The 14,166-nt window shown below is 33.3% G+C and overlaps 1 protein-coding gene across 2 annotated transcripts in view; it reads left to right on the top strand.

The window, feature by feature from the left end:
• LOC101899755 (prion-like-(Q/N-rich) domain-bearing protein 25) overlaps positions 1-12,355 on the top strand; it is a 67,730-nt gene extending 55,375 nt beyond the window's left edge. For both annotated transcript variants that reach the window (XM_059126549.1, XM_059126548.1), the window contains exons 2-10: positions 1,709-2,125; positions 2,222-2,989; positions 3,046-3,165; positions 8,829-8,948; positions 9,034-9,297; positions 9,374-9,529; positions 9,595-9,723; positions 11,676-11,828; positions 11,903-12,355. In XM_059126549.1, the coding sequence (XP_058982532.1) occupies positions 1,897-2,125; positions 2,222-2,989; positions 3,046-3,165; positions 8,829-8,948; positions 9,034-9,297; positions 9,374-9,529; positions 9,595-9,723; positions 11,676-11,828; positions 11,903-12,003 (2,040 nt within the window). In that variant the 5' untranslated portion in view covers positions 1,709-1,896 and the 3' untranslated portion in view covers positions 12,004-12,355. The remainder of the gene's footprint in view (positions 1-1,708; positions 2,126-2,221; positions 2,990-3,045; positions 3,166-8,828; positions 8,949-9,033; positions 9,298-9,373; positions 9,530-9,594; positions 9,724-11,675; positions 11,829-11,902) is intronic.
• The last annotated feature ends 1,811 nt before the right edge of the window (positions 12,356-14,166 follow it).

Here is a 14,166-nt window from a genome sequence, read left to right as displayed (position 1 = left end):
AGATGTTGAAATAGTTTTAGTGGGTCCAAATTTGAAACAATTGCGGCGAATAATTTCTCTAAAATCATCAAAAAGGATGTGCAGATATTTTGGGGCTATACGAAGACCTGAACCTGCATAGAAAATTTTCTGTCATAGATTGTAGTATCAATTAGGATTTTTCAATACCAAATTTAAAACTATTCCGGTGAATAAATTCCCTAAAATCAACAAAATACCGAATATGGAGAAGTTCCGTTATATGGCTATAGGCTGCATTGACAATTGTCTGTCACAGGCTGCAGTACCCATTACGAACTACGAATACGAAATTTTAAACAATTCCTGTGAATAGTGTCGCTAATATCATCAAAATACCGAATATAGGAAGGTGTTGTTATTTAGGCGGCTATACGAATACCTGGATCTACATAGCAAATTTTCTGTCACAGGCTGTATTACCTGTTACGAACTGCAAATACGAAATCAAAATACCGAATATAGGGAGTTAAGGTTATATGGGGGTATACGAAGACCTGGACCTGCAAAGGCAATTTATTGTCACAGTCTATAGTACCTTTTAGAAACTGCAAATACGAAATCTGGAATAATTCCGGCAAAGAATGTCGATAAAAGCAACAAAATACCGAACATAGGGTGGAACACTTATGAGGGGGCTATACCTAAACGTGGACCTATATGCCCATTTTCAATTCCAAAAGTTCTGCAGACCAAAGATACTTCTGTGTAAAATTTGATCAACCTGCCTTCGGAAGCTAAAGTGATTTCCACAGATTGACAGACGGAAGGACATCGCTTAATCGACATAGAATTTTGTGCTGATCAAGGAGTCTACAATATAAATTTCGAGGTGTTACAAACGGAATGACAAACTTAATATACCCTCCATACTATGGTGGAGGGTATAAAAATGGCTAACACGAACTTTTGGAACTAATCGCTAAATCGACATAGAATTTTGTGCTGATTAAGGAGTCTACAATGTAAATTTCGAGGTGTTACAAACGAATGACAAACTTAACGTACCCTCCATACTATGGTGGAGGGTATAAAAATGCCTAACACGAACTTTTGGAACGAATCTTAAATTTCAAGTTGTACTTTGCGCAGAGGAAGTAACGGACACTTGCAAGTCCTCAATAAATAATGGTAGCTTCCGATATTCGGTAATTTGCCGATTTTAGTCACAACTTTAACGGAATTTTCTCAAAATTGGTATTTGGAGTTTGCAATAGGCAAAGCCTTCTTTGGCAGGTTCTTTATACAGGTCCGTTTTTGTTTAAGTATTGCCACCAAATATTTATTTTTTTTTATTGGCATATAAAGTTCGTAATGATTACCACTCAGTCTGGTGGCCAATCCAAATGGGTGTTATTTTGGATGATTGGATTTTATAATTTCTCTAATCCGGTAAACCAAGTTTCCAGCTATTCGTTCTGTTATCAATTGTTAAGTTGATATAGATTATCAAAAGACGTTAACGCAAATTGGACACCTGTTCAGAAAAAAAGAGTGAATAATAAAACTCAAAACGATAAGAAACCAGGTCTTATCAGCTAAATAGCATTGCTTACAATGTTGTTACCTTTAAGAAGATAATGACACATCAAAATATATTTGACGGCAACTTTGACATGTTGCCAACACCACTCTTATCGCCAATTGTTTTACATTTTTATTAATTTGTTTTTTCTTTTTTTTCTTACAGCTATCAACGCTTACTATTGGCCATGTGAGGAGGATGCCGATTGCACTGCTACCGATTCCAATTGCAATCCCATCCGTGGCCAATGCGAATGCAATGATCCGACTCAGGTATTCTCAAGCGATTTCTCAAAATGTCTGAAGACGTCACTCTATGGTGACGAATGTGAAGACAGCGTTCAATGCAATCTTATGCCAGCGGGAGCCTATTGTAAGTCGGGGGTCTGTGCTTGTGCCGATGATGAAACCTATATGCACGGTCGCTGTCGCCCATTGAATGGCCTCAATCAGTATTGTGACAGTGATCTGGATTGTTATTTTGGTTACGATCGTAATTCGGTCCAATGTCAAAATAATCTCTGTACTTGTGCCAATGGATATTATCAGAGACATGGCAACATATGCCGACGTAAATCAATGGGTGAGTAGGGATTTTTACAGCCTACAAAATCTTCATTCTCTTTAATAATAACCTTTAAAACACTCTCTTTCTCCCTCTCTCTCTATGTCTCCACAGACATTGATGATGCTTGTGTCGTCTCTGCCGATTGTCAGGATTTAGGAGCTAATGTCAAATGTGTCAATTTGAAATGTCAATATGTGGATGAAATTCAAGCGGACAATGCGACAGCAACAAAACTAAAAACACTCAACAACAACAACAGTGACAAACTAAACAACAACAATAACGGAAACAATAATATCCACAGCAACAACAACAACAACATTATACTAAACAACAAAATAACAACAACAACGACGACGAAAAGACAAACTTCCACAACAACATCATCTGAAACCACATCGAATCTCTCGAAATCATCGCCCAGCGACGACAGCGCTTTAGATAAACAAACGAAATTGGTAAACGGCAACATCGACTTTAGAAGCATTAGCGACACCGACTCCGAGGGTATTTCAACCGAGCCAGAACCCGAGGACGAGCAGGTTGTACACGCTGAGACGCCCAAGCATCAGCTACGGGACACCGGTACCAGCATCGATTTTGAGCCGATTTATGTTAGCAAACACGCCGAAGCCGAAGAACAGAAACGACAACAACGATCTCGGGAAATTGCCGTCCAAACTAGCATCGATACATTTGAGTTGAAATTTCTAGCACCGCGTACAAAAAATGTTGGTACCGTCACAACCGCCTCCACGAGTTCGAGCAGCCGCCGACCCTCGAAACAAAGACGCCGCCCAACCCTATTTCGTTTTGATGATGATGAAAAAACTTTTTCAACTGTGTCGAACACTGATGACGATATCGAGAATAGGAATTGTAAGTCAACCAAATATAGATTTTGAAACCAGTTTTTAATTTCCACGAAATTTCAGTTGGTAGCTCCTGTACAGAAAATGGTAAATCCTGCTCTGGACTTCCTCATTCCATTTGTTCCAGTGGTATATGCTTGTGCAAGCCTGGCTACTATCCCAAAAATGGGAAATGTTTTGCTGGTAAGTAACACACGCATAGACACTTCTATATATTTACATACAAATGTTGTTCATCGCGTTTTCTGTGGAAAATGTTGTTATCAACAAACTTTCTACAACATTTTCTGAAGAAAAGTTGGTTATCGTCAACATGTGTTATTTAAAAGATTTTTAAAAGATTTCGTGGAAGATTTTTGGTTATTGACATCATTTTCTATGGAAAAGTTGGTTATCGACAACATTTTCAATTGAAAAGTTGGTTATGGACAACATTTTCTATAGAAAAGTTGGTTATCCACAACATTTTCTATAGAAAAGTTGGTTATCGACAACATTTTCTATAGAAAAGTTGGTTATCGACAACATTTTCTATAGAAAAGTTGGTTATCGACAACATTTTCTATAGAAAAGTGGATTATCGACAACATTTTCTATAGAAAAGTGGATTATCGACAACATTTTCTATAGAAAAGTTGGTTATCGACAACATTTTCTATAGAAAAGTTGGTTATCGATAACATTTTCTATAGAAAAGTTGGTTATCGACAACATTTTCTATAGAAAAGTTGGTTATGGACAACATTTTCTATAGAAAAGTTGGTTATGGACAACATTTTCTATAGAAAAGTTGGTTATCGACAACATTTTCTATAGAAAAGTTGGTTATCGACAACATTTTCTATAGAAAAGTTGTTTATCGACAACATTTTCTATAGAAAAGTTGTTTATCGACAACATTTTCTATAGAAAAGTTGTTTATCGACAACATTTTCTATAGAAAAGTTGTTTATCGACAACATTTTCTATAGAAAAGTTGTTTATCGACAACATTTTCTATAGAAAAGTTGTTTATCGACAACATTTTCTATAGAAAAGTTGTTTATCGACAACATTTTCTATAGAAAAGTTGTTTATCGACAACATTTTCTATAGAAAAGTTGTTTATCGACAACATTTTCTATAGAAAAGTTGTTTATCGACAACATTTTCTATAGAAAAGTTGTTTATCGACAACATTTTCTATAGAAAAGTTGTTTATCGACAACATTTTCTATAGAAAAGTTGATTATCGACCACATTTTCTATAGAAAAGTTGATTATCGACAACATTTTCTATAGAAAAGTTGATTATCGACAACATTTTCTATAGAAAAGTTGATTATCGACAACATTTTCTATAGAAAAGTTGATTATCGACAACATTTTCTATAGAAAAGTTGATTATCGACAACATTTTCTATAGAAAAGTTGATTATCGACAACATTTTCTATAGAAAAGTTGATTATCGACAACATTTATATAGAAAAGTTGATTATCGACAACATTTTATATAGAAAAGTTGATTATCGACAACATTTTCTATAGAAAAGTTGATTATCGACAACATTTTCTATAGAAAAGTTGATTATCGACAACATTTTCTAAAGAAAAGTTGATTATCGACAACATTTTCTAAAAAAAAGTCGGTTATCGACAACATTTTCTATAGAAAAGTCGGTTATCGACAACATTTTCTATAGAAAAGTCGGTTATCGACAACATTTTCTATAGAAAAGTCGGTTATCGACAACATTTTCTATAGAAAAGTCGGTTATCGACAACATTTTCTATAGAAAAGTCGGTTATCGACAACATTTCTTATAGAAAAGTTGGTTATCGACAACATTATCTATAGAGAAGTTGTATATCGGCAACATTTTCTATAGAAAAACTGACTATCGACAACATTTTCTATAGAAAAGTTGACTATCGACAACATTTTCTATAGAAAAGTTGACTATCGACAACATTTTCTACAGAAAAGTTGACTATCGACAACATTTTCTATAGAAAAGTTGACTATCGACAACATTTTCTATAGAAAAGTTGATTATCGACAACATTTTCTATAGAAAAGTTGATTATCGACATTTTCTATAGAAAAGTTGATTATCGACAACATTTTCTATAGAAAAGTTGATTATCGACAACATTTTCTATAGAAAAGTTGATTATCGACAACATTTTCTATAGAAAAGTTGATTATCGACAACATTTTCTATAGAAAAGTTGATTATCGACAACATTTTCTATAGAAAAGTTGATTATCGACAACATTTTCTATAGAAAAGTTGATTATCGACAACATTTTCTATAGAAAAGTTGATTATCGACAACATTTTCTATAGAAAAGTTGATTATCGACAACATTTTCTAAAGAAAAGTTGATTATCGACAACATTTTCTAAAGAAAAGTTGATTATCGACAACATTTTCTAAAGAAAAGTTGATTATCGACAACATTTTCTAAAGAAAAGTTGATTATCGACCACATTTTCTATAGAAAAGTTGATTATCGACCACATTTTCTATAGAAAAGTTGATTATCGACCACATTTTCTATAGAAAAGTTGATTATCGACCACATTTTCTATAGAAAAGTTGATTATCGACCACATTTTCTATAGAAAAGTTGACTATCGACAACATTTTCTTTAGAAAAGTTGACTATCGACAACATTTTCTACAGAAAAGTTGACTATCGACAACATTTTCTATAGAAAAGTTGACTATCGACAACATTTTCTATAGAAAAGTTGACTATCGACAACATTTTCTATAGAAAAGTGGATTATCGACAACATTTTCTATAGAAAAGTTGGTTATCGACAACATTTTCTATAGAAAAGTTGGTTATCGATAACATTTTCTATAGAAAAGTTGGTTATCGACAACATTTTCTATAGAAAAGTTGGTTATGGACAACATTTTCTATAGAAAAGTTGGTTATGGACAACATTTTCTATAGAAAAGTTGGTTATCGACAACATTTTCTATAGAAAAGTTGGTTATCGACAACATTTTCTATAGAAAAGTTGTTTATTGACAACATTTTCTATAGAAAAGTTGTTTATCGACAACATTTTCTATAGAAAAGTTGTTTATCGACAACATTTTCTATAGAAAAGTTGATTATCGACCACATTTTCTATAGAAAAGTTGATTATCGACCACATTTTCTATAGAAAAGTTGATTATCGACCACATTTTCTATAGAAAAGTTGATTATCGACCACATTTTCTATAGAAAAGTTGATTATCGACCACATTTTCTATAGAAAAGTTGATTATCGACCACATTTTCTATAGAAAAGTTGATTATCGACCACATTTTCTATAGAAAAGTTGATTATCGACCACATTTTCTATAGAAAAGTTGACTATCGACAACATTTTCTTTAGAAAAGTTGACTATCGACAACATTTTCTACAGAAAAGTTGACTATCGACAACATTTTCTATAGAAAAGTTGACTATCGACAACATTTTCTATAGAAAAGTTGACTATCGACAACATTTTCTATAGAAAAGTTGACTATCGACAACATTTTCTATAGAAAAGTGGATTATCGACAACATTTTCTATAGAAAAGTTGGTTATCGACAACATTTTCTATAGAAAAGTTGGTTATCGATAACATTTTCTATAGAAAAGTTGGTTATCGACAACATTTTCTATAGAAAGTTGGTTATGGACAACATTTTCTATAGAAAAGTTGGTTATGGACAACATTTTCTATAGAAAAGTTGGTTATCGACAACATTTTCTATAGAAAAGTTGGTTATCGACAACATTTTCTATAGAAAAGTTGTTTATCGACAACATTTTCTATAGAAAAGTTGTTTATCGACAACATTTTCTATAGAAAAGTTGTTTATCGACAACATTTTCTATAGAAAAGTTGATTATCGACCACATTTTCTATAGAAAAGTTGATTATCGACCACATTTTCTATAGAAAAGTTGATTATCGACCACATTTTCTATAGAAAAGTTGATTATCGACCACATTTTCTATAGAAAAGTTGATTATCGACCACATTTTCTATAGAAAAGTTGATTATCGACCACATTTTCTATAGAAAAGTTGATTATCGACCACATTTTCTATAGAAAAGTTGATTATCGACCACATTTTCTATAGAAAAGTTGATTATCGACCACATTTTCTATAGAAAAGTTGATTATCGACCACATTTTCTATAGAAAAGTTGATTATCGACAACATTTTCTATAGAAAAGTTGATTATCGACAACATTTTCTATAGAAAAGTTGATTATCGACAACATTTTCTATAGAAAAGTTGATTATCGACAACATTTTCTATAGAAAAGTTGATTATCGACAACATTTTCTATAGAAAAGTTGATTATCGACAACATTTTCTATAGAAAAGTTGATTATCGACAACATTTTCTATAGAAAAGTTGATTATCGACAACATTTTCTATAGAAAAGTTGATTATCGACAACATTTTCTAAAGAAAAGTTGATTATCGACAACATTTTCTAAAGAAAAGTTGATTATCGACAACATTTTCTAAAGAAAAGTTGATTATCGACAACATTTTCTAAAGAAAAGTTGATTATCGACCACATTTTCTATAGAAAAGTTGATTATCGACCACATTTTCTATAGAAAAGTTGATTATCGACCACATTTTCTATAGAAAAGTTGATTATCGACCACATTTTCTATAGAAAAGTTGATTATCGACCACATTTTCTATAGAAAAGTTGATTATCGACAACATTTTCTATAGAAAAGTTGATTATCGACAACATTTTCTATAGAAAAGTTGATTATCGACAACATTTTCTATAGAAAAGTTGATTATCGACAACATTTTCTATAGAAAAGTTGATTATCGACAACATTTTCTATAGAAAAGTTGATTATCGACAACATTTTCTATAGAAAAATTGATTATCGACAACATTTTCTATAGAAAAGTTGATTATCGACAACATTTTCTATAGAAAAGTTGATTATCGACAACATTTTCTATAGAAAAGTTGATTATCGACAACATTTTCTATAGAAAAGTTGATTATCGACAACATTTTCTATAGAAAAGTTGATTATCGACAACATTTTCTATAAAAAGTTTGATTATCGACAACATTTTCTATAGGAAAGTTGATTATCGACAACATTTTCTATAGGAAAGTTGATTATCGACAACATTTTCTATAGAAAAGTTGATTATCGACAACATTTTCTATAGAAAAGTTGATTATCGACAACATTTTCTATAGAAAAGTTGATTATCGACAACATTTTCTAAAGAAAAGTTGATTATCGACAACATTTTCTAAAGAAAAGTTGATTATCGACCACATTTTCTATAGAAAAGTTGATTATCGACAACATTTTCTATAGAAAAGTTGATTATCGACAACATTTTCTATAGAAAAGTTGGTTATCGACAACATTTTCTATAGAAAAGTTGGTTATCGACAACATTTTCCACAAAAATTGGTTATCGACAACATTTTCCATAGAAAAGTTGGTTATCGACAACATTTTCCATAGAAAAGTTGGTTATCGACAACATTTTCCACAGAAAAGTTGGTTATCGACAACATTTTCCACAGAAAAGTTTGTTATCGACATCATTTTCCACAAAAAAGTTGGTGATTTTGTTCTGTTCAAGAACCTGCAAGAATCTAGCAGCTTTGCAATTTCCTTCGATATCATAAAGGGAAAATCGGTTATCGTAGTAACAACTTTTATAATCTTGTAGTTCTGGAACAGACCTAATCTTATTATCGACAACTGTTTTTTTTTTTTCATTATTTAATTTTTCAAAACTTTTATTAAACATTTATTTGTATTTATTTTTCCTTTTTCCTATCAGAACTGGGTGAGATAGCGGAAAGTACAGATGAGTGTGAAAATGAATTTGATGCTGTATCCAAAAAATGTATTTGCCAAAAGAATTTCTTTTTCGAGAGGAATCTCAGAGGATGTCGTAAACGTAAGTGTGGCGTTCTTGCCTTTTCCATTCGGAAAATAATAAATGTTGGTTTTACTCCCACTCTCTCTCTCTCTCTCACACACAGCTATACAATATCACCTCTCCTGTACATCAAATAGCCAATGTAGTCCATTTGGTGCTGCCTATTGCCAACCCGATATTCCTAGACGATGCACCTGTGAGGAGTACGCCGAATATGACGCCCTCTTGGAAATGTGTGTCTACAATCAGGGCATGGGTGCGGAATGTGATTCCAATGATGCCTGTCCCATAGAACATGCAATCTGTTCGAATCGTCGCTGTGTCTGCAAAGATGGTTTCATCCAAGAAAATAATCAATGTGTACCAGGTATGAAGGGAAAATAATTGCAGTTTTGTATTCCAGTTGATTACAATGGCTCTGTCTGTTTCTCTGGACTTTTTAGGCCTTGGTGCTGAATGCTTAGATGATGATGAGTGTGTTAATGTTGCAAATGCCAAATGCGAGGCAACAACTTCCAGTACCGGTGCCGAAGAACAACGCAAGTCGTGCCAGTGTCGTAAAGGTTTTGTCCATTTCAAGGATGAGTGTTTGAAAGAAGGTTGGTGGAAATGTTTGAGTGAATGACTTATAAGGATATATATTTACGGATTCTCCCTTTTCCAGCTGAGGAAATTGAAGAAGAATGTGAGGAGACAGATCAGTGTAAACCCTTATTGGCCACCTGCGTTAATCGTAAATGTTCCTGCAGCGAAGAACAACATTTCCAAAATGGACGTTGCGAATCCAAAAAAGGTAAGGCGGCAGAGTTAAAAGCTTAAAGTCCGTAATCTCTGCGAGTAGATAGTTTTTTAAAATTCGTACTAAAGAGGTGCGAAAAGTACTAAAATGTATCAAAAATTGAATATTGGACAAACAGAATGAGCTAGATTTTGAAATAAGAGTCTCTGCTGAAGAGCAGGATAGATGATGAGCTACAAACTTGAAATTTGGAATGAGAATCATGTTTGCAAAGTATGTTTGATATATGAAAGTGGTTTGGAAATGTGTACTAAGTGTGCGAACTGTACTAAATTTGGAACAGTTTATTATATGATGAGCGGATGAAGCTGCTGGTAGTGGGTTTGTTATAAAGAGGTGGTTTTGGAAATGCGTACCAAAAGTGCACAAAATGTACTAAATAGTACTATATTTGGTACAAATTTGTATTGGGTGAACAGATAACGCTTGAAATCTTTAAGTTGGTATTTTGTTCGCTGTTCATGTGTAGCCTGGACATATGGAGAGGTAGTTTTGGAAATGTGTACTATAATTGTACAAAAAGTACTAAATGGTACTATATTTGGTATTGGGTGAAGGAATAGGGCTGGAATCCCGAAATTTTATATTGAGGTTTCTGTTGGTATTTGGGATTAATATATGAAGGTGATTTTGGAAATGCGTACAATAATTCTACGAAAAGTACTAAGCGGTACTAAATTGGCTATTGGGTGAAGGGATGGAACTGAAATCTCAAAATTTGATATTGAAGTCTCTCGGTATCTGTGATCGATTTATGGAGGTGAATTTGAAAATGTGTACTATAATTATACGAAAAGTACTAAATAGTACCAAGGGATAAATAGTTCCAATGGGATTGGATGAAGGAATAGAGTTGAATTTTGATATTGAGGTTTCTGTTAGTATTTGGAATTGACATATGGAGGTGATTTTGGAAATGGGTACCCTCTCTCTAGGATTTTTAAAGAGGGCTAGGCATTTGTTGCTGTGTAACTGAGGTCAATGAATTTAAAATAGCACAGTCTTAAAAGTTCTTTGTTGTATGCATTTAAATATTTATACCCTACACCACAAGGTGGTCAGGGTATTATGTCTTTGTGCATTTGTTTGTAACAGGCAGAAGGAAACGAGATAGACCCGTAGTTCCTTTTGATGATCTGCATATAATCACATTCTGAGTCGATTTATGCATGTCCGTCCGTCCGTCCGTCTGTCCATGTATTTTTGTAAACAAAGTACAGGTCGCATTTATTGCCCGATCCAGATGAAATTTTGCAAAGATCTTTTGTTTGGCCCAAGGACGAACCCTATTGAAATTGGAGACAATCGGTCAAAATTTAGATATAGCTCCCATATATATCTTCGTCCGAATTGCCTTTTATTGTGCACCAAACGTGTAATATCAGCCCGAATTTTGCATAAACACCCAAATTAGGCCTGAAAATATGTATGTCAAATTTGATCGAAATCGGTTCAGATATAGCTATAGCTCCCATATATATTGTTCATCCGATTTGTTATTTTTTTCCACCGCCGCCGTAATATGCACTATGCAACAACAATATTTGGGGAAATATATCAAATACAGCTCAGAAATACATTTGTTAAATTTTATCGAGATCGGTTCAGATTTGGATATAGCTCCCATATATAACTTCGCCCGATTTACCTTTTATTGTGCACCAAACGTCTAATATTTGTCCAAATGGGATGGAACTTGGCACTTACGACCGAATTGAGTCTAGAAGCTAGTATGTCAAATTTGGTGAAGATCGGTTCAGATATAGCTATAGCTTCCATATATATTATTCATCCGATTTGTTATATTTGTTACCCACAACCGTAATATGCATATGTGGAGCTCTACTTAATTAGCAAAGTGGTGTAGGGTATCATAAAGTCGGCCCCGCCCGACTTTAAGACTTTCTTTACTGGTTTTATTCTAAAAACCTGAATTCCCATTCCAGCACTTGGCGAAGCTTGTACCAGAGCTAGTGAATGTTTTGCCGAAAAGGAACCGGAAAATGTGGAATGCCGTAACTCAGTGTGTCAATGTAAAATCGGCTATCAGACTGATGTTGAACAAAAGATTTGTTATCGCGTTGCGCCCAGTAAGAAAAGTGAGTATTATTGTTATACCCAAATTTGATATTAAATTAATGAAAACCATTCATTTTTCTTTTACTCTTCACAGATTCTTCCGGAAGGCCAAGTGCTCTTAAAATTATCACTTTCTTGTTGATTGGATCAGCGTTTTTAATAACCAGTGCCGCTATTAAACAAGCCTATTATTAAGTTATTAATATTTAATAGTTAAACACATATTCTCATCCTCTCTCTCGCTCTCGCCCTTGTTCTCTCTCCCTTTGACCTTCCGCCAAGGCAATACCAAATGAGAAACACACAAAAAAATGAAAATAGTCTTAATTTTTAAGAAACAATTTCCTTTAAATGAAACACAAATTTAAATTCTCACCCCAAAAAGAATCATATCATCATTGTTTAAACACACACACACACATACACATGATCCTATTACTTTCTAAGAAGATTAAACGAAAAAAAAACACTCAAAAACAAAAACTACTTTTTAAAGTGCACTTTTTAAAACAAATCCAAAAATCAGCATGTATTATAATATTTAAAATGTTAATAATTTAGCCGATGATTTTTTAACAATACATATATGAGTTTGCAATTGTTTATTCTAAAATCAAAAGAATTTAAATGAATCCTTAAGTATCTTCAACAAATCTACTTTTTTCTTTTCCCCTATCTTTTCTTAGTTTATTATTTAAAAAAAAAGCTGGCGTAAATATTTCCTCTTCATAATCCTAATTTGTAATTACAGACCAATGTGACAAACATTCCTGCAGAGACTCGTATAGGACGATGCTGAAGTATAATGCAATTACCCCTAACATATCGCCCAGTTCAGTTTTGCTATTTTTTATACCCTACACCACAAGGTGGTCAGGGTATTATGTCTTTGTGCATTTGTTTGTAACAGGCAAAAGGAAACGAGATAGACCTATAGTTCCTTTTGATGATCTGCATAGAATCACATTCTGAGTTGATTTATGCATGTCAGTCCGTCTGTCCATGTATTCTTGTGAACAAAATGCAGGTCGTATTTATTATCCGATTGAGATGAAATTTTCCAAACAACATTTGTTTGGCCCAAGGACGAACCCTATTAAAAATGGAGATAATCGGTCAAAATTAAAATATAGCCATATATATCTTCGTCCGATTTGCCTTTTATTGTGCACCAAACGTGTAATATCAGCCCGAATAGTATGGAATTTTGCACATACAACCAAATTAGGCCTGAAAATAAGTATGCCAAATTTCCGCAGCCGTAATATGCACTCTGTAACAACAATATTTGGGGAAATATATTAAATGCAGCTCAAAAATACCTTTGCCAAATTTTATCGAGATCGGTTCAGATTTGAATATAGCTCCCATATATATCTTCGTCCGATTTGCCTTTTCTTGTGCATCAAACGTGTAATATTAGCCCGAATGGTATGGAATTTTGCACATACAACCAAATTAGGCCTGAAAATAAGTACGCCAAATTTGATCGAAATTGGTTCAGATATAACTATAGCTCCCATATATATTGTTCATCCGATTTGTTACTTTTGTCCTCCGCAGCCGTAATATGCACACTGTAACAACAATATTTGGAGAAATATATCAAATACAGCTCATAAATACATTTGCTAAATTTTATCGAGATCGGTTCAGATTTGGATATATCTCCCATATATAACTTCGTCCGATTTACTTTTGATTGTACACCAAACGTCTAATATTTGTCCAAATGGGATGGAATTTGGCACTTACGATCGAATTGAGTCTAGAAGCTAGTATGTCAAATTTGGTGAAGATATAGCTATAGCTCCCATATATATTGTTCATCCGATTTGTTGTATTTGTTACCCACAGCCGTAATATGCACTCCGTAACAACGATATTCAGGGAAATATATCAAATACAGCTCAGAAATATCTTTGCCAAATTTTATCCAGATCGGTTCAGATTTGGATATAGCTTCCATATATATATTTATCTGATTTCAAATTAATTTTGCACCAAATGGGCAATACAAGACCGAATTTTAAAGATACAAATGCTTCGGCATATTTAGTCCTTTGATCTTTAAATTATAATTATTATCATAGCGTGTATGATTGAATACCTCCATAAAAACTTTAAATTGTTATGTGGAGCTCAACTAAATTAGCAAAGTGGTGTAGGGTATCATAAAATCGGGCCCGCCCGACTTTAGGACTTTCTTTACTGTTCACCAAATGGCCAATATAAGTCGTAATGACCTAAATTTTTGTACATCTGATCGAATTTAGTGTCATCAAATATGGAGAAAATCGGTTCAGATATAGCTATAGCTCCCCTCACATGCGTAATATTCACTCCACAACAATGATA

The sequence above is a fragment of the Musca domestica genome, unplaced genomic scaffold (assembly GCF_030504385.1).
Source record: "Musca domestica strain aabys unplaced genomic scaffold, Musca_domestica.polishedcontigs.V.1.1 4, whole genome shotgun sequence".
Classification (NCBI taxonomy): Eukaryota; Metazoa; Arthropoda; class Insecta; order Diptera; family Muscidae; genus Musca; species Musca domestica.
Note: the sequence above shows the minus strand (reverse complement) of the source record. Positions and strands in the feature narration are given on the sequence as shown.